Source organism: Schistocerca americana, chromosome 2 (genome assembly GCF_021461395.2).
Source record: "Schistocerca americana isolate TAMUIC-IGC-003095 chromosome 2, iqSchAmer2.1, whole genome shotgun sequence".
In the NCBI taxonomy this organism is placed as follows: Eukaryota; Metazoa; Arthropoda; class Insecta; order Orthoptera; family Acrididae; genus Schistocerca; species Schistocerca americana.
The window spans coordinates 697,536,933-697,558,929 of record NC_060120.1 but is presented as its reverse complement, the minus strand read 5'-3'; the positions used below and the strand labels follow the sequence as shown (position 1 = coordinate 697,558,929).

Genomic DNA, 21,997 nt, shown 5'->3' with positions numbered 1-21,997 from the left:
CGGCCATGAAGAGCATGTATATGTCATGGTAGTTACCACAAATGCTTTCGTTGCATTAACAGGTGATAATGGCAGAGTTCTTCATGTCAGATGGCACATTACAGGTTTCCCACATTAGAAGAAACAGGGAGAAGAGTCTGGTTTTTAGAGGCAAGCCACTACCTTGAATGATCTCAAAGGGTGCCTTTCTTGGTTTCATGCAATCTAGAGCCTTTCTGAATTCATGAAATGTTGGTGGGACTGCCATACTAGGTTGTGTTGGATGTTGTGGGACATGTTCGAGAAAGTTGCCAACAGTAATAAAACTATGGTTTAAGAGTGAGTTGAAATGCTCTTCCCAGCGATTCAAGATGTCCTGACTCAGTCAGGATGGTCGTTCTGCTGGTGGCTTTCAAGGTTCCTGATGAGGAATGAATAGGAGCCTATTTTGCAGTGTAAAAACTTTGCAGGTCCCTGGTATCCATTTGGAAATCTTTGGCTTTTCATTGCCACCAGTCATTCTTGATTGTTTTTATTCCAGTTTGATGTTTCTGCTTGAGCTCTTGAAACTGAGCTTTCTTTTCCATGGAGGATGCACCTTTAGTATGAGATAGGTAAACATCCCAGTTGACACTTAGAAGGTTCTTAATCACTTCATTGTTGTCATCAAACCAGTCATCTTTTTTCTTTGCCACTGCAGTCTTCTTGCTGGTGGTTTTTTTCTTTAATTAATTAATTTATTTATTTAAAAGTGGACCATTCCTGTTCCATACCTGTTGTGTTAACTGGGGCATTTCTAACTCGATCCAAAACTATGCCTTGCAGGAGAGAGGGAACAGTTTTGTTCTGCAGACTGCCGATATCGAATTTTATCCTGGAAGGATTTGAGGAGTAGGACCATGGTTTATGATGGACAAGGATCCTCAGGTGGCTAATCTGCAGTCTGTGATCAGTCCAGCAATCTTTGATATTTTGAGCTGTTTTTGTGATCAGTACGTGTTTCTCATCATGCTGCTGAGAGACGAGATAGTCAATGAGATGCCAGTGTTTAGAACGTGGATGCATCCACGTGGTCTTATAATGATTATGTAAGTGCAAGTGCACATTGGTGGTAAAAAGCTCATGCTCAGTACAGGGACATGTAAGTAGCAGCCAACTTGCATTGCATGTTCCAACACTTTGATTACCCATAATGTTTCCCCAAAAACAATTCTCTCTTCCCAACTCTAGCACTGAAGTCGCCTAGTAACAAGATTTCGTCTTCAGTTGGTATCATGACAAAAACATTGCTCAGTTGACAATAAAGCTCATTTTTTTTGGTATGCTACTCACTGGCTAAAGTGGGAACATAGGCAGGGACAAGGGTGACAGAACTATCTCCAGGAAAGGGAATCTGAAGAGTCATAATTATTTCACTGACAGCAATAGAGGTTAATTGAGGTTTTTTTTATACACAACGGATGCACGTGTTACTGCATCCTTTCTTTCCAAAAGATGGTATACCCTGAGCTAGCCTCACTGATGTGCCCTTCACCCAAAAGTCTAGTTTCACTTAACACAGCAACATCTATATTTAACCCAGCTAGCACATGGGTGAGGAGAACTGTTGTTCTTTCCGGTACATTACCTTTTAAGTTTAGAAAAGACCTGACATTTCACATTCTAATAGCCATAGTTGTATAGTTCTTTCTAGGTTTTCATCCGCAAATTAGGAGTGACCTTTTGGGCGCAGATTCCCAGCCAGGTACAAGTGTGACTACCGATGTTCAGCCCACCTTTTCTAGGGCTTCCCCCCCTCCCCGCAGTGTGGGCAGCAGTTATCCTAAATAGGCCTGCCCAGTCACAGAAGCACAACCAGATCCCTGAGTAGTCACATGAGTTCTCAGGAAGGAGACCATCAACACCTGCTGCCAGTGTGCATGTCCAGACTAGTAGCTTCCAGCCTCACTCAAGCCTGCTACCACCACTCTTATCCCATCGCCACTGGACTTTAAGGAAAATGGTAGATATTGTCATTGGCATCTCTTTGTTTAATGTGGATCTTAAATTGTGAGGAAGTAACCCACTCACTACGATTCTGGACTCATTTATCAAGGCACATGGATATGAATCATGCAATTCCAAACACCAGAACTGCAATGAACTGGCGTGAGATCAAGGACATTAGAGCAGTGCCTTTTCAGCCAGTTTGTATTGCTTGACCTCTTCTGCCTACATGACCTTGGGAATCTCAGGCATGAGATGTTCCTCTTCCATCCACTTCTCCATTATGCCTTAAGATGTTGAGGAAAAGGATTATGGGAATGGATGTGGAAAGAGATGGGGCATTGTGGTACACACTTTGTCTGGTTCACCCACTGAGATCTGTTTGGTTTGGGAGATCCTGCCAGTAGAGACCTTAGCTTCACATGAACATGCAAACCTCTCTGCCCACACGGGCAGTGCTACAATATTAAGAAGTAAGGACATGAATATGGACGTGCAGGATGCCCCTTGGGAGGAATCATCCACAAAGGATGCAACACTTCACAGCCTTCAGGATCTGTGAATCATATCAAGGGAGGGGTTGGATATGGTACGTACAGAACTACTGAGAAGTGCTGTGGAGATTTTCCTAAAAGATATATAGATCATACCTAACTGCTCATTGTGTGAGTCTGTATACATGGAAATGACAATTATTGCTGTCATACAGGTCTAACCTGAGGCTAGCTTTCTATCTTTTATGGCACTGTTATCGATGGTGGAGAATTCCCACTACATTTTGTAAACAAAGTTCGCATATTCTCACAATGTTCATATCATCTTTCGATGCCCTAGTTTTCAAGCTAACAGAACCCACAATAAAGTATTCTGTGTTAATGTTTCTCAGCATTACTGTCATATAGTGCAGTCACAGTAGCATGTGAGGGTACATAACAATGATTTATAAATGTGTAACTCCATTGTGATTAAAATAATATTAAAGAGCTTGAAGATCATTTCTTTTGCCACCAAACAAGACAAAATAATATATAAATAAACATCTAGACATTCTTATCGCATTTGCGCAAGAAGTATTAGAATCAGAAATAAATTCTGGGTATCAGTTTCAATCCATGAAAGGTAACTTCAGAAAATGAAAGTCACAAATGAATAAATCAAAAATGATAGTGTTCCGACTAATTAAATTTCCCTAAGAAAGTTGTCTCCTCGAAAAAGGCATCATTGTAAATTCATTACTTTCTAGGTAATACACAATATAGACGGCAAAAAAACCAACACTGTAATGTTAACTGATTACTGTTTCTGTTACATTTCGCCTTCTTATTCCATTAAAACAGAATTACAACTATATCAGTGAGAGGTAATTGCTTCCACAACTTTATCAACAAATGCAGCATCATATTTCAGTTTACTTTGGTGGGTTTGACACAATTCCTTTTCACACATTTATCTCCAAATATGATCTCAATCTTCTCATCTGAAACATCCTTAAAAGTTATGATTTCTTAAGGTGACCTGATTCACATTTCTCTCTCACACTTACCAATGAACAAATTTATGTTCTAGAAAGCTGAGTGTAGTTAGGTTACAACAATCACAATTTCTTATTTTAATTGTAGGCAATTCCTGGAAAATCAAGCTATGTGTACAGATTAATTTAAGATCATGGATTCATGCCGTAATTCTTCAGTTGAGCACTCAAAAGTTCATGTTCAAGGCAATTTGATGAAAACTTGATCCTACCTGTCATCCCTTAGCCCTGGGTCAAGCTCTAAGAGGCCAAGAGGTTCATGTGGCAGAAGACGAGTAGGTGGCGGTCGACCGAGAGGTGTAGGAACAAGAGGCTCAGCCCAAGGGTCTGCAGCAGCTGCCCCCCAACCGCCACGACGATCAGCTAAAGTGGATGGCCCAGGAGGGGCTAATGGTGGTGGTGGCCAGTCAGCAGTACCAGCCACTGGGAAACCCCACTCATCCTCCAGAGGCGCCATGAGCCCCACTTCCTTCTCAGCCCAGTCTCCTCGAACAGAAGCTTCCCAATCAGCAGGGGGCACACGCCTGTAAAGGAAACATTTCCGCTCACTGCAATAGCTGTTATGGTCTATAATCCATGGGATCAATTATTTACTAAGTTGACATAGTTTAAAAGGAACTATAATGGCAAAACAGGAAGTATCAGTATGAGGAATTTGAAAAGGCTACCAGCATCACAGAAACAAAATTTAAATTTTTCAACATAGTAATGTGACTGCAGGTGATGTCCAACCTTCCAGAAAAATAAAATGACAATTTCCGAACACAACTTGAACAAAGATCGTATATTTGATCTTCTGCATACTGAAGGCCTGCACAGAGATGGCATAATAAAGGAAACCATCAAAATCGGAATCAATGAAGAGTTTATAACAGACAGTGGGTGAGCTACTCCCCACTGTCTAAATAAAGACGATATAGAAGCTGCTTTAAGGATCTGCTCGAAGTTGATTACAGTGACACTGTCTAATCATAAAAACACAAATAATTTAATTAATCCAATAACTGAATTTCTTTGTCACAAAACTGTTCCCTTTAAATTGGTAAAATGTGCAAATGGGAAGAATGCCTAGCAGTTGGAAGTATCAGGAAAAGAGGGGCAGAAATCAACTACCAGTATGAGGAGAAAACCTGTACGACACTAACAGAGACAAGTCCTCTACATACCTCACCCCAATAAACATGCTGAATTCGGAGCTCAAAAAGAAACTGCATAAGATAAAAATTTAGGTGTCATCACCAACCACATATGTAATAAGACTAAACTCAGAGTTAATTCCAACAAACTATTGAAGCTATTTAAAAACACAAACAACAAAAAGACTTCTGAAACCACCAACAATTTAAAGGTGAATTTGGTATATGACATGACCCAACAACGTAAGAAGTGATGCCTGTCAAGTATACTGAAGGTGATGACTACTCATTATAATAAATTATAATTTTATAAAGGCCAAATGTTTAAGAATTTCAAAATATAACTCCATAAGCACATTGACTGTTTTAGATTTAACCGATCTAACAAGGAGCCAAAGCAAAAAATGTTATGGGGCAGTTGGCACAGCAGTTAATAAGAGAGATAATTGTAAGAGTTTTCAAAGACCTCTTTAAATTTTTGTACAGGTCAAGAGATAATCCACAAACACAGACAGTTAGACCAAAAATAATGACACACTGAAGTAATGCCAGCTGAGATGTATTATATAAATTGAAGTCTGAAGAAATGTGGTGATCGTGTTTCAATAGAAACAATTACAGCTGGAAAAAAGAAATACAAGCAGAACTAGCAAGAGGGTCATTCCATGCCAAGTGGTCTAGAGGCTCCCACATGACCCTCATGGATTTTGATGAAATTTTGTATGAACATTCACACATGTTCTCAATGAACACTGGTAAAGTTTCAGTTACAGAAATTCAATACTTTCGGAGATACAATCACTTGTTTAAGACCATAGCACAGCTTTCTATAGTACGTCCTTGAATTTTCAGCAACTTTGAGATGAGATATCTCTGTAAGTATTTGCATGAAAGAAACAAAACTTGCCCATCTTATACAACTTCTAAAGCTCTTTAAAGTAAAATATTAAGAAAAGGATTTCTGAGCAATTTTCATATAGATAATTTGAAGCAAAGTTGGGCGAAAAAATAGCTGTTTAAAAAAAATGTGAACTTTAGTTTTTTATATCTCCAAAAGTAATTGTGGGATGTACATGAAACTTTGCACACCATAACTCACCAACACAATTTCATTCTCCTATTGCTTTCCATTATTTCACAAATCTAGGGTAAATTTGACAATTTTTCAAAAAGTGCTAAAAACGGGTATTTTTAGTCAAATTTTTCAAAAAAGTGTTTTCTCCAAACTCTTCTAAACTATGGTAATTAGAAAGAGCATATTCTAAACTATCTAGAAAAGTAGATTTGGTTTTGCAATGCAAGCATATAAGGCCCTAAAAAGTAGCATCATCAAAGAGGCGCACTGTAAGTTCGAACACATTTTTCTGGCACTCAAATTATACCTGAAATCTTTTATTTTGCCTTATACATGTTTATTAATGTCTGGGATAAGTGAAATAAGAAGTCCTGATGAGTAGGACCCAGCTTAAGTTTGAATAGCAAAAGAATAAAAATAGAAACAATGTTATTTCTCAATTGTCACCTCACCCCCCCCCCCTCCCCTCTCTCTCTCTATCTATCTCTCTCTATCTATCTATCTATCTCTCTCTATCTCTCTCTCTTATCACACACACACACACACACACACACACACACACACACACACACACACACTATTATTATTAAGAATGAATGTAAATCATATAATTTATTTGCATAATCATCTAATTATTAGTTGCCTGTTTAATGAACAACACCAGCTTACTGATGGAAAAGAAGTGTATAAATGAGTTGCTATGGTCCATGGTGGCTCAACCACTGCTAGTTTCATTTCACCTGAGAAAACTAGCATTCCCATTGCCATAGGGACCACGCCCAATAGCTTCGCAACAACAGCCACGGGTGGGTTTCTTTACCACAGGATCCCAAGCCTTATAAGGGTTTCTTTACACAGGTTCCCAAGCCTGATAGTAAAATTATTTAAGTGCTCTGTGTAAAATTAGAAGGCACTCTTGGGTTCCTTAGATTGTTTCCTCAAACCTATTTCAATTTTTGATATGATAGACAATAAGCTACTATTTAATTCTTCTTTTGGTGTAAAGTCCTCATCATCAGAATGTGATGATGAGGCTGATAAAGCTTCGTCCAAGTGTTTATTTAAGGTAGTCCTGCAAGCCGGACCTGGCTTTATGTTATTAACAAGCTGCTTCTTCAACATATCAGAAGCCTTATTTGCTGTTTCAGTATCAAGAGTGCGAATTCGTGCCTTACCATTATGATTCACCTTCCCAAAGGGATTGAAGCATTTTTTTTGTAACCTCTCATATTGTGTCAATAACAGGGCTTCATGGTGTAGGCAAACTTGAGATGTATTGTCCAGCTTTGCTTCAGAACGTCGGACCAACAACTCTTTTTCCTCATCACTAAAATCCGCAAACCATTTGAAGCAGCTTTTTTGACAAAGAAAAAGACATGACACTTTGTTCCACTATCTCATTGCCCAATTGAGCAGGAGGGTATGCTGTTCCCTTCTGCATCCATCTTTAATCAGTAACTAAATAATGTATTTGGCCTCTAAGTGCAAATTATAATCTGCTCAAATTTCAGACAAATTGCTACTGAATGAAATTATACACAATGTATAATACCAATGAAAAAATCTAATAAGAGATGTATGCTATAAAAGACACAATCAAAACAATTTTTAGTAAATGAGATTACAAACTTTGATGGTCTTACGAATCACTTAACAATCCACACTCAGTCAAGAGAACCCACTCACTGTGCTGCAAACACACCACTGAAATACTGATTGTTCAAACAAGGCTCACAATAATGAAACAATCTGTTGCCATTATATTTTCTATAAACAGTGAATCTTGTGAATTTTCTCTGTGAAACTAGTGGTTACGTATTTACCAAGGTAGTAGGCTACATTTAAGTGTGATTAAATACAAAATTAAAACTCTTAGATGTTTAACCAACCAATTTCACACGTTTCCCTAATAACTTTAAGACAAAAATTCACAGGTTACAACACCTAGGTATTAAAATCTCTGCAATATTGATTGGAAAATTTACATCACTTGATGCATGATTCAAGCAAACTGATTCATTTTTGGAAAAATGTTTTATACAATTGAATCCAAAAATTAGGTCTTCATTTTCCACTTGTAAATATTTACAATTTTGAGAAGTACAAAAAATATGAAGCTATTATTCATTGAATTCTTTATGATCTCTCTCTCTCTCTCTCTCTCTCTTTCTTTTTTTTTTTTTACAAATGAGAAGGGTTTTATGCAGATGAACACTTACGATAAAAGCAGAACGGCTCCTTCTCATAGTTTTCAAGTTTTTCTGACAGTCTCATTGCCTATTTACTAGATCTTTTTATTTCAATTATTCAAGGCACTAATAAACATTTATTAGGCATAATAAAAGGTTTCAGGTATAATTTGAGTGCCAGAAAAATGTGTTCAAACTTCCAGTGCGCCTCTTTGATGATGCTACTTTTTAGGGCCTTATATGCTTGCAGTGCAAAACCAAATCCACTTTTCTATATACACTCCTGGAAATGGAAAAAAGAACACATTGACACCGGTGTGTCAGACCCACCATACTTGCTCCGGACACTGCGAGAGGGCTGTACAAGCAATGATCACACGCACGGCACAGCGGACACACCAGGAACCGCGGTGTTGGCCGTCGAATGGCGCTAGCTGCGCAGCATTTGTGCACCGCCGCCGTCAGTGTCAGCCAGTTTGTCGTGGCATACGGAGCTCCATCGCAGTCTTTAACACTGGTAGCATGCCGCGACAGCGTGGACGTGAACCGTATGTGCAGTTGACGGACTTTGAGCGAGGGCGTATAGTGGGCATGCGGGAGGCCGGGTGGACGTACCGCCGAATTGCTCAACACGTGGGGCGTGAGGTCTCCACAGTACATCGATGTTGTCGCCAGTGGTCGGCGGAAGGTGCACAAACTTGAGGACAATATTATAGAAAGAGAAGACAAGGCAGGTGAAGATGAGATGGGAGATACAATCTTGATAGAAGAGTTTGACAGAACATTAAAAGGCCTAATAGAAGCCCCAGAGTAGATGATATTCCCTCAGAATTACTGAGATCTTTCGGAGAGTCCGCCATAACAAAGTTATTCCATGTGGAGTGCAAGATATATATAAGACTGATTAAATACCCTCAGAATTCATTAAGAATGTAATAATTCCAAGGAATGAACATGCTGACAGCTGTCAATACTACCGAACCACCAGTTTAATAAAGTACGGTGGCAAAATGCATTCTATCCTGAATTTTCCATTGTTTGATGGTTGCAAAATATTGACACAAATGATTTACGGAACACTGGAAAAACTTGTAAAATTAAACTTACGAAAAATCAGTTTGTTTTCCAGAAAAAAGTAGTAACACATAAGGCAATACTGACCCTATGATTTATCCTAGAAGATAGGCTGATGAAAGGTAAATCCACAGTTACAGCACTTTTAGATTTAGAGAACACTTCTGACAATTCAGACTGGTCTACACTTTTTGAAATACTGAAAATAGCAGGGATAAAATACAGGGAGCGAAAGACTACTTACAAACCGAACAAGAACCAGAGAAAAGTTATAAGAGTCAAAGGACATGAAAGAGAAGCTGTAGTTAAAAAGGGAGTGATACTTTGTTGTAAGCCTGTCCCAAACATTATTCAACGTGTACAATGAGCCAGCTGTGAAGGAAACTGAGGAGAAATTTGGAATAGGGTACTAAAGTTCAAGGAGATGAAATGGAACCTTTAAGGTTTGCCAATGACATTGAAAATTTGCCAGGTATGGCAAAGGACTTGAAAGAGCAGTTGAATGGAATGAATAGTGTCTCGAAAGAGATAAAATTAACATCAACAAAATTAAAAAAAGGGTAATGGAATATAGTCAGCTTAAACAAGGTGATGCTGATGGAATTATATTATGAAATGATACACCAAAAGTAGTCTACGAGTTCCTTTACCTGGGCAGCAAAATAATCGATGACAGCCAAAGCACAGAGCACATGAAATGCAGGCTAGCAACGGCAAGATAAAGAAAACCTTGTTAACATCATACATATAATTAAATATTAGGAAGCCTTTCCTGAAGATATTTATCTGGAGTGTATCCTTATTTGGAAGTGAAACATGAACAGCAAACTATTCAGACAAGAACAGATTAGAATCTCTTGAAATGTTATGCTTCAGAATAATGATGGAGATGATGAAGATTAGAACACTACGTCAAATAACTAAGAAGGAGATACTCCATCAAATTGGGAAAAAAATTTATGGCATGAATTGACTAAAAGAAGGTATCCAATGATAGAGCACATCCTGAGGCATCAAGAAATTGTTTGGTAATGGAAGGAAGTGTGACAGGTAAAAATTGTAGAGGAAGAACAATGCTTGAATGCTGGCTTGCTTGTGATGGACCAGAATGGGTAGCAGCACCAAACCAGTCTTCAGACTGAAGACCAAAACAACAATATTGCATAGAGCAGCTCTCCAAGTATTTAGCTCACATTACACGTGCTCAACATAGCACCATTTGTGAAGTGGCAAACGTCAATTCGTGCTTGCACTTAATTGAAGTCCCTGACACTAACTGCATGAGAAGGCATGACTGCAGCTTGCTCTGGACATCTGTTTGTTGGGATGTATATCTGCAGGCACAAACTAATTTAATGCCACAATATGGGGCCAATGATTTGTCTACATTTTCTGACAGGGGTGCCCCCTGTACAACTACTACATCATGGTGCATATTACAAACTGAAACTTCTAGAGATGTTCTGTCCACTTATATGTGTCATTTTGCTGTTGTCTTGTAGTTTTTGTGCAGTAGTCTCTGAAACTCGGGAGGTATTTGCAAATAACCCTTACTCTTTGCCCCAAGTGCATATAAACTTCGACAATTAATTTATAATCAACAAATAAAAAGAATTTAGCACAAATGAACAATGAAATCATAGAATCAGTTGATGAGTATTTTTTTATTTAAGGACATGAAGACAGCAGCTAGATGGACAAAAGATTAAAGCATCCTGGAGCTCTTTTGGAAAATCAAATAAGAGTTTCCAAAGTGAAGCTTTCAAAGTTTCTGAAATGGAAAGCTTATAATCAGTCTGTATTACCAGTTTGACTTTTGGCAGTTGCAAATGAGAAAAATAACAAAACAATACATGTGCTCAGTTACCAATGGAGGGCTGCACATAGAAAATTGTTGTGCAGGACAGGAAAAGAAACAAACAAATCAGTTTATTCACTAGAATTGGATATGTAACTATGACAGTAATGGCAATGAAAGGGAGGTGGGCGAGACTCGTAACCAGGTAAATTACCGGTTGAAGGACGAAGGATGTTCTTTACTAGATTCCAAGACATAAGATAAGGTAGAAATGACATAATGCAAAGTAGATAGATGACATGAGAAAATATGCAGGGTAACCTGGATCAATATTGCTACAGATTTGTAATATAATAGTAATGTCTGAAGAGGCTGGAGGAAGCCTTTAGTCAACAGAGCCTGTTAAATGTCAGATGATGAAGAAGATTATGATGGTTATTATTATTTGTTTAAAGTCATTACCAATGTTGGCTTTAAATACTGTGTGGAAAGAGCATCTCTTCATTGAAAATATAAATATATTTCAACCATTACTGACTCAATTACATTTAACAATTCTGTGATCTTTAAGTCAGCATGGTACATGTGCTTTTATTTACAAGTATACTGAACACAGTGCTATCTACTAGTTAAAGTTGATCATTATTGAGCTATTCTTTTCAAAGAAGCCATGCATAGTCTACCAAAGATGTGAGCAACTTCAGGTAAAGTTGTAATTGGTTTGGTTGGATGGAATGCTGGTTAGGGAAACTACTCAGTGGAAAAACCATTACATAAACTCACAACAGCAATAGTTACTTTGAAGGTAAACGCATGCATGAATGGTGCTATTCATGGGTACATCTGCATATATTCAAACTAACAGTTACTTTGTGGTTAAAAGTTAAAAGACAGTGTCAATATAATTACACAAATTTTGACAAATTGAGTTACTTGTAATCAATTAAAGCAATTGCATGAACTGACACTGCATGTTACTGCTACCCTCACTTAATGCTTTGTAATGCTCGAGGGATCAGCTAAAGTGCGCATCTGAGTAAATATTATTGGCATAATTAACACCATGGACATAATTCAGTGCAATGTGAACCAGTGTGACTACACATTAATGACAGAGGTGAAGTTGAAATCTTCAATCAATTTGGCAGAAATTTGATTGAGTTTTTGGCCGCAATGAAAAGAAAAAAAAAAATCAAACCTATAGCGGCTTTTGTATTTGCACACCGGACAGAAACTGGGACTTCAAATTTATTAGTATGTGATTGTGGGGCTGGAATACTAAGAGACACATCAAAATTCCTGATATCACTCCAAATCTGTAGACAGCTGCGACTAAAGAACTCATTGAAATTGTCAGGAAAGACATATCACAATTAAACATTGCATGTGGGGTTAGGCTTCTTGAAACAGCCCACATTTCTATTGTTGTGGGAGTCAAATATAGTGCAGCAAGTGGTAAAGCCCATCTAAGACAGAGTAAGATTCATTGTAAGCTTACTTGCTAGCTCTTGCAACAGCTCCCACACAGGCTTCATCAAATGCTGGCCTACTTCCCTGCAGGGAGCTTCCCATGTTTTCTACGATAACATCAGCGCTTCTCCCCATGTAAGGTTCTCTCTTAATGCTACATGCACTGTGCGAACAAAGAAAATCTGAGGCCACAGCCTGGAAACCAAGGTCAAAGAGAATGTCACATGCCCACTGGCTGCCCTACAATCTTTCTCAAATGATTAAAAATAAACTATTTGGTACAAACTTTGATTTTACTCATTGCCTCATGTCATTAGTCAGCTTTGTAATGACCTGTGTATGGTGGTGGTCAAAGTTATTGCAATATTTTGTAATTAAGTACCCCACTGCACATAATTCAAATACTTTGCAACGAAAAACAAGGATCACAGGGAATTTCCATTCTGTGCATATTAGGTTATACATTACTGAGTACAAAATGTAGCTAACATACTGGTTAATCTTTAAGCGTGGGAGAAGATCTATATCTATCTCAATTCTGCTTGTGGGCTCGAAAGATAAAGTGAGCATGAAATATTCATAATATCCCTCATATTTATATTCTTCTGAGCCCACTGCGTAGTAGATGTCTTATAGGGAACCGTATAATGTCTCGAAGATTGGAGCACTTGTATTTGACTAGATGCAAAACCTTCTTTTACCAAAATAACCTGTTCAGGAAATGTTCTCAGGAAATGTTTTCAGGAAATGTTCCCCATACATTATATGTAAGAAGATTCTGCCAATTTCTATGTTTATGCAGAAGAAGATAAATGTGGACTGATGAAGTATGTTGCATGCTGTGGTTGAAAATATGCAACATGGACCCTGAGTTTAAAGAACTTCACCTTTTCAATGATGCCTCCAGAAGTCAAAACCGCAACAACATTTTAGTGCACTTGGCTCCTTGCTTTGATTGGTACTGGGTAATTTACGAAGATTTATCAGTACTTTCTGTGACGTAATCACAATTATGGGACTACAAGAAGGAAAATCAGATGACTAGACAGAATTTAAACAGTACAACAATACAATGATTTGATTCAATCTTCAAGGAAGATATCAATGTTACTTAAATCTCTGCTGAAAGTATCCTAAATATTAAACAACCAGTGGCCCAAGTTCTACAGGAAGACTACAAAGTCTCTGGAAAAGTTCTCAATTTTGATTTATAATAGAGGGAAACATTCCACGTAGGAAAATTAGATTTAGAAATACATGCAGTTAAAATAGTTCTTACCTAAATGTTATTGAAAAGCATTTGACAAGAGAATGGTCCAAATTGACACACTGAAACCTACCCTGAAAATTTTAACACAGGAAGAATACACTGAATGAAATGCACTGTCAAAACTTTTGCTGTTAAGGACACCGTATTATCGAAAAAATGTTAAAATTACTCATTTTTGACGTATGAAGAACCACTTATGACAGCAATGCACACCCCGTTTGTCTGAACTGGCAAATAAGCAGATGCAGCTCTTCTAGGAGGATGTAGCAAATAAGGAGGCACAGCCGTGACAAAAGAAAATAGTGCCACATGGCGTGAAGTGTGAAATGCACACACATGAATTTTCCAGCACTTAAACCAAACCAAAAATGTCTCAAATCACTACTTTTTTGAATAACCTGCAGTTTATATTGATAGCTAAACTGTTCTAGATGCAATTCTTACACAAATAACTAGCAGGGCAAAGAAAGTCAAGGCTGTGTATGATGTTACATATTACAGAGGTGTTCCATCAACAGGGATCTTAATTTGTTGCCATTAAATTTTTATAACACTTCCTGTAGCACAGTTGTTATCATAATTTGTGAATGATGTATATTTTGCTAACAAAGAAACAGTTCCTTGTTTATCTGCTGTAGTTGTCACAAAATGTGAAGAAAACAAACGTTTTCATTACACCAGACACACTTGATAAAAGAAAAATTAGTGCATTCAGGCTTTCACAGAAATTGCTAGTTTTATTTAGGCAAAGAAATTAATTATTTTCCACGCAAGGTAAGGAGATGTTTCAGATGTAGCACTGAAAGCTATTCTCTTCTATTTTTTCCAGATTTTGCTACATTGTTTACAAGACTTTTGCAAGTAAACAGTCCTTTTTTTAAATTTTGGTCCTAATTTGTTCTGATGTTCATGAAGACAGAGATAAATCTGTGAAAACAGCAATCCACTGATAAGAATCACTAACATCACTGTATACACATGTGTCATAGTACTCACAGACTGCACAAACAATCCCGTGTTTTTTCGCTTGAAATGATAAAGTGTGGTTTGCATGAAACGTGACTGATTAGCTTTATATATAGCTTTTATGGGATAATAAGAAGCTTCATCTTCACACCAGCTACAAATTTTTCTACAGTATCTATTAATGAAATCTCCTCTAAACGTTTAACTGAGACAAAATTCATAATTTTTGGACTCCTCTTTCCGTATAATTTCCTGAATCTGTTTAAACAGTTCGAAGAAGCCTGGAAATCAGTAATATTCATCACCCTTGCAATTTAGAGCACCCAGTCTCGTCGATCTCCCTTGATAATGGTGCAGTGACTCTCATGAGCAGTTTAAATCTTTCGAATTTTTTTCTTTCGCACTTTCACGAGTTTCACTTTGGAGCACATTTGGTACTTCTTGTAAATGTTTCTTCCATTTACACAATTCACATTCACATACAGATTTTACAAAATGAAACTAGTTTTGCACACTGCTTAAATTTAAGCATTTTCTCCCTCCTTCATTTAACCAAAAAATTTACAGGTTTTTTCTTTCTCACTAAAAGCTATTACAGTATTTTTTTTTTCTTTGGGCTTGGTAGGTATTCTATTTTTGCTGTGGACTTTAATTAACACAACAATCAGTGTTCAAACCACAATCAACAGGATTGTCTGAGTTATTTCCTCTTTCTTCACTGTTCACACAATTTCTAACGAAATGTCACTGGAATGAATGTCCACGAAATTAACTAATAAATAACACATATGTAAGTCTTCAGAAGTAGGTGATTTCGACTGTTTCACGTTCTTTGTATTTCATTTTTTCCAGGTTGGAAATAGAAATTGGATTCCTCATTACTGTGGAACTCTGGAGCCTTCACCAACAGAGATGCTATTAGCAAGCATATACCAAGAAATCAAAAAGAAAATTAATTCAATTAACCTCCATTGTTAACACTTAGTGATACCGCAAAGACAACTGCCAATTATTATGAAATTATTATGAATATGAGCTGGAAATTCAAGTGAATAGAAACTGTGAATGACTGTGCCAGAGAAATTATCAATGGAAACTTAAATTCACTTTACAAATTACAATCGTGTTGTGCCATGTTACCTGTTTACTATTGTGCCGCCAACCAAGGAATGGGCTCACCACATTGCGCATGTGCTGTCTGCTACAGATACGGCAAAGCTGTACATTTCACCAGTCACCGCTCACTTGGGGAGCTACAAATTTGGTGGATTTTTTAATACTAGCAGTATGACTTAGCAGCTAAAATTCTAACACCGAGTTTCTTTCGGTGTATGCTTCCTGTACTAACAATTTCCAGACGGGTTTCAACTTGTCAGATTGGGCAATTCCCTTGTGAGTTCATTGAAGCTGCAGTGAAAAACACTTTCCTGCTGCAAAAGGGCAACATAGGAGTGCCCCACATACCAACTGATATGGTGTATGGGACAATCCCAAAACAAGACAAGAAGATTCAGGTCATATGAAAGATAGTTATGTACTTTTGTTTTGAGTACTGACGATTATATGAGGAAGTGCTGAAGAGAGCAACACTAGCTACTGCAGGAGATGGTGAAAGTATAGGACATGATTTTCAGAGTAAAATTTTTTGATAATGATTTCAAAACCTTTGAGTAATATGTTTATGTATATGTTCTATCATGAATGTTTTGTGAAAATATAACTATTTCTGATGCTGTAATATAAATTTTTAATGCGTACACCATAATCAGTTTGAAGAGGGGTACAAATCCTCAGATTTTAATATCGTGGAACGTTCTTTAGGACGATACAATTCATCTTTCCAAGGTAGTGAGATATGAGGGAGCTCGATGTAAAGAATTTCATACCACGGGCTGGTTAAGACAAAATTAAAAATAAGAATGAGAGACAGTTATCTGTATTATGTCACAAAAGGAGGTTTTGGATTCATTCCCCTCTTCAAACTACCAATTTAATTGTTCTCAATGTGAAATTTGTTATTAAACTGTATTTCAATAGACAAGTTAACATGTACAAACAAGATGACGTAGTCCCAAAAAAGGGAAATTATATTAGATTTTATGAGAATATGAGGCATAAGAACGAAAGTGGTCAGTGATTTATTTAAACGTAACATGGATTCATAAATATTACTCTGTGAATAAATGCTGGTTAAATGATATTGACCAAACAGTATTGTCATGCCAAAGTGCACACCTACATTTATTGGTTGTGCTACGCAAGGCATTGAAATACAGACATGTATCATGGGGCAACATCCACTTGTAAGGATACCAGAGCGTATGCAGTTGCTGCCTCTCCTTGGTACTACCACCCTGGCCAGGTAACCAGTTGCTTTGTTGGATAATACAATAAATTCTCCCCTCCCCCCCCCCCCTCCCCCTCCTCTCCTGGTAATGTGTGTGTTTTCCCACCTGTGAACAGATGAGAGAAAAACACAGCCATGTCCTGCACTCTAACAGCTACTTTACAGTATGTCAGCAATTTAGTTACTGTCATTAATTTTGCACAACTCCGTACGGCATTCCTTTGTAAAATAAAGGCCTAAACTGAACTCCTTGGTGCTATAGCCCTTGTGACATCAGTCTACAGATCAACCAGCACTTCACCTTCTGCATTAGGTACCAACGGACAATACTATTAAAATGATATATAGTAAACACATGGTGCTCATCGTAGTTAATGTCAGTTTAGCAATGAGAGCATGGAATAACTATATCAAAATTTAACACCCAAAATTAATATCCAATAAACATCCCTCAATTGGTACAAGCAGCAAGCTGAACTCAAATCATACAGTAAATCTTAATTGTTTATTGGCAGAAAATATATATAAATGGAAGATCCAAGACAGAATACATTACTATGTAAGGATACATCACTATTAACTACATACAGGAAAAGAGCTGAGCCACGAATTGTCAGGAGTTCCCAGTACCTGCCCACTGCTCAGCAACTCATTTGATTTATTTACATAGAGCGTACCAAAAGTAAAATTTACGATGAAGATTTTTAAAAAATGCTGGGTGACTTATATGGATCTTATTATCTCGGTCTACAAAGAAAATAGTACCCTATTGCTATAATATGAATGAGTTACAACTGGAATTTGTATGGCAAATGTCTGGGTGTAACAGCTGGAAGGCATATGAAATACAATGATCACATGGATACAGTCATACATAAAGCAAGTGGCAGACTTCATTTCACTGGCAGGATACTGGAAAAATGTAGTTAGTCTAGAAAGGAAACTGCCTACAAAACAGTTGTGTATTGCATCTTAGAATATTGTAAAAGTCTGTAGGACCCATATCAAATAAGACTAACAAGAGGATACTGAAAATATAGAAAGAAGAGTAGCACAAATGATGACAAGTTTGTCAGACTAACATAAGAAAACCATGGAAACGCTGATAAACTTGAAATGGCAGACACTTGAAGATTGACACCAATTATCCCACAAAAGCCTACATACAAAGTTATAAGATCCAGTATTATGTGAAGAATCTAGAAATATATTTCATCTTCCTCCATAATGCTCCCATAAGGACTGCAAAGATAAAATTAGACTTGTTACAGCAGCCACATAACCATTTCAGCAGTCATTCTTCCAGCGTCCATATGTGACTGCACTGGGAAGAAATCCTAACATGTGGTACATAATTAAGTACCCTCTACCAAGCACTTCACAATAGTTTGCACCGTATGCAGATGTAAATTGAAATTATTAATGAGTTGTGCCAATGAACAACTGACCACTAATATCAGAATAAATTTTAAAGATATATTAATTGCACTGCAAAAATGCAGCTATCCTAACTAACTACAAAAAGGACAAGTACATTTAATATATTTCAGAAAGCTTTAAATAAACTACCATTACAAAATTAATTTTTGTGACTCACCTTCCACCTCGGCCATCCCATTCCCTTCGTCCCTCAGTATAGTCTCTTGGTGCATCCCAGTCACGTCCCTTTATTGTTGGGCCAGTAGGTCGTGGATCATCTCGCTCGTATAGCAGATCACGATCAGTACGTGGTCCTTCCCATAGCTCCCGGCCACGCAGAGTATCTAAACCTGTGTCACGCCGCCTATTTACAAATAAAAGTCCTCATCAAACAAATGATGGTTCATTCTCCAAGAGTATACAGTTCAGCAAAATAGTGCATTGCAACACTGTGTGTCATACAGTGTGATGTTCATTATGAGATATGTTTGTCTTCAATTATGGATGTACTGAACCTTGGTTGAAAAACAAGGCTTACTGTATGCCTAGAAAATGAGGAAAACTCTTAAGTGAGAAATATTCTGTCCCTCTCTGAACACACTGTAACCAAAGGGATCATTTTCATGTATAATTAACATGGAAAAAGGAGGAGCTGAAACATTTGTAAAAGTTGGACACAAAATCAACATTATTGAAACAAATAGTTTTTCTGTTAAGTAGTACCAACATCCTTCACTGAAATTAGTACAATTATCTGAAATAGAGGAAAAATTCCCATTAACACAAGTTAACAATGAAGTCACAATTTAACCATTCTTCCAATCAGTCTCCCACCTAACTAGATTTTATTGTGTTAGTAAAGGGGAAATATCTTTTTATGTGATAGATATTATAAAATCTTGAAGCAGTTAAGAATCCACAGTCCCTCAACTAAACACAAAGATCACTCAGATCAAAGCAAAACAGAGATGGAAATGTTTTAAGAATGTTAAGGCAATAACAGACTACAAAATAATTTGTATGTAAACTGCAACAAAAGCCAAAATATTAAATTCTTCATAAACAACACACTCACGCAAATGCAACTTGCACACACGACTACAGTCTCAGGAACTGAAACCACTCTCATTGTTTTATGGTTTAAGGCAACTGAAACCACACTCATTGTTTTATGGTTTCAGCTGTCTGAGACTGTGTGTGTGTGTGTGTGTGTGTGTGTGTGTGTGTGGTCTATTGTTGATGAAGGCCAATGGCCCAAAGCTTTAATTGTGGGAGCCTTTTGTTGTGCCTATCTGTGACACAGCATCTCTGCTATATGGTAAGCAGCAACATTCCTCTTCATTAAATTGTTACATTCCATCCTAGATTTTCCATTGTTTAATTTCTTCATAAAATGAGATATACACAGTTTTATTTTAAAATAGCAAGAGAAAGACAAAAACAGTGCTTTTTGCTTTTCTGTTCACAATTAACTGCACAAAACTTCTGAATTCATTCCCATAAATTACTCAAAATAGAAAAAAATGTGATATATTTTACATACCCTCGACGTTCTTCCCCATAACCTCGTTGATCCAGACGCCTGTCTACTAATCTATCATCTCTTGTGGCTGCCCCTTCCTCATAACGGCCTCTGTCTAGACCTTCACCATAACGTGATCTGTCATCACGGCCTGCAAATATGATATTAGGTATTAGTACAGCAGACAATTTTGCAAGGAAGGAGAGTTGGCTGGTCTGTTACACTTTTTTTTATCTTCCAACCCAGATTATCCATTATTTTGTTCATTGTTTGAACAATATATCCATGAGAGAGAAGGTGGGGGGATACAATGTCATGTTTGAACAAAATCAGACAAAGGAGTACAAACAACATTTTTTCCCCTGTATTATTCTAACTCGCCTGTACTGCAGATACAAAGATACTGTACCACATATGCTTTCAGTTTCATTGTCTCCAATATTGTAATATTAATACACAATACCTTAAATACTGCCACACAATGTAACAATGGTATAGTAATATTGTGATATGTAATTTTGTATGCAAGTATGTTTCAATGCAGATGGCCTGCCCATTATACAGCTGAATTTGCTTTTCACTTTCCCTATACTATGAATAAAATATTCATATCTTAAAATGAAGAAGGTTACAAACATGTATTTCCACTACTTGTTCCTAGTAAATGAAATATTATGTATTTGAAAGCATGCATGTCTTGTGGTTTTGAAAGTTTTAAGCCATGTCCCTGACATGTTGAATTTTCAACTGTGCAGTTGAAGCTCTTCCATTAAAGCAAAACATTGCTACCAACTGAAAGCTTTTTATTTTTGATTAGGAGTTATGAAAATAAAGGACTGAGCCAGATAACTACTAATGGCACCTTCCACTGCTAAGTGAGGGGCCTTCATAAGGAAGCCTGAATTTTGCACCACTACCAGGTGAGTCATTCACTGATTGCTTGCAGTTGGCGATGTGCTGTGCAATGTATTCACCAGATTTTTAGTTCATTTGAGATGAATGAATGTGTAGAGCATTGATGCTTCAATCAACAGCTTGCTGGTTCTCAAAGAAAACCACCTTGCAAGGCTTGGTAGGTAATGGAACTGGTGAAACACAAGTAATGAAGTGGTTCAAAATGGCTGTCTGTACATCAATGGAGAGAGGCTACCAATTTTGTTTGTCACAAACAACTCACAGTGCAACTACTGATGAGATGGTGCTGAATCAGATAATGGGAGGTCCTGTCTGACTCTATGAAAGACTAGCAAAATTCCATGCATTCAACTTTATCAGAGGACACGAACATGTACAGAGTGTCTGAAGTCCCTGCCTAGCCCAATGTTGGCATAATCCAAAAAAACTAATTTTGATGTTTCACAGGTCAAGTTGGACAACACCAACACATATCTCAAGTTTCTCAACACTATAATAACTTCATTCATGACATGGAAGCATTCCCCGCCCACAAAATCCAAACAAGGGTGATGCGTGTGAAGAAAAATCAAGCAGACAATGTGATGATTTCTTCAATGGCCGTGAAATTGTGTATCACAAATACACAAAGGAAGAACCATGAAAAAAAAGCACTATTAAAAAGTTGAACAGGATCTATAATTTCTTCACAAAAAATGGAATGCTTTTTGTCTGTTGAACTCCTTTATTTTCCTTCCAACTTATGGTTGTTTCCAAGATTAGAGATATCACAGAAAGTATCCTGTTTTGAGATGTGATAACGTGGAATGTAGTGACACACATGCAGGTCATTCCAAGAAGGTAACTTTCAGAGGGGTTCCAGTAGTGGAAAGAGAGCAATATTATTATTATTGTCATTATTATTAATTTTTGTTTCAGACCTCACGCACAATTCTCAAATTATTAGTGAAGAGCTACACAATATAGCAGTCACTCACAACCTTAAACAAATTAACATGTTTCATTCTATACCTCTAAAAATGTCACTGGACCTACAAAATGCAGTTTCAGGACATCAGAGCAAAGTTACAGAAATTGGGCAGACATGTCTAGTTGAGTACAATCTTGTATCACATTACTGTAGGGAAAGTGACTGTATAGAACCACAGATCTGAATGAGAATCACAGTTAACAGCATTTTGTGTGTTACACTTCAGTGATAGACTCGTAAACATACAAGATAATAATTCTGACATTCCGTAAGTCCCTAACAGGAAACATTTTAAATTTAATTATTCAGTTAGAAAGGGTATTAACAAAACTTAGTACAGATAATTAGGA

General features: G+C 37.3%; 1 protein-coding gene across 7 annotated transcripts in view; it reads right to left on the bottom strand.

Moving 5' to 3' along the window:
• LOC124593671 (zinc finger CCCH domain-containing protein 13-like) overlaps positions 1-21,997 on the bottom strand; it is a 234,343-nt gene that overhangs the window by 64,879 nt on the left and 147,467 nt on the right. For all 7 annotated transcript variants that reach the window (XM_047131957.1, XM_047131959.1, XM_047131958.1 and 4 more), the window contains exons 10-12: positions 19,784-19,913; positions 18,419-18,604; positions 3,709-4,020 (exon numbers count right to left, since the gene is read on the bottom strand). In XM_047131957.1, the coding sequence (XP_046987913.1) occupies positions 3,709-4,020; positions 18,419-18,604; positions 19,784-19,913 (628 nt within the window). The remainder of the gene's footprint in view (positions 1-3,708; positions 4,021-18,418; positions 18,605-19,783; positions 19,914-21,997) is intronic.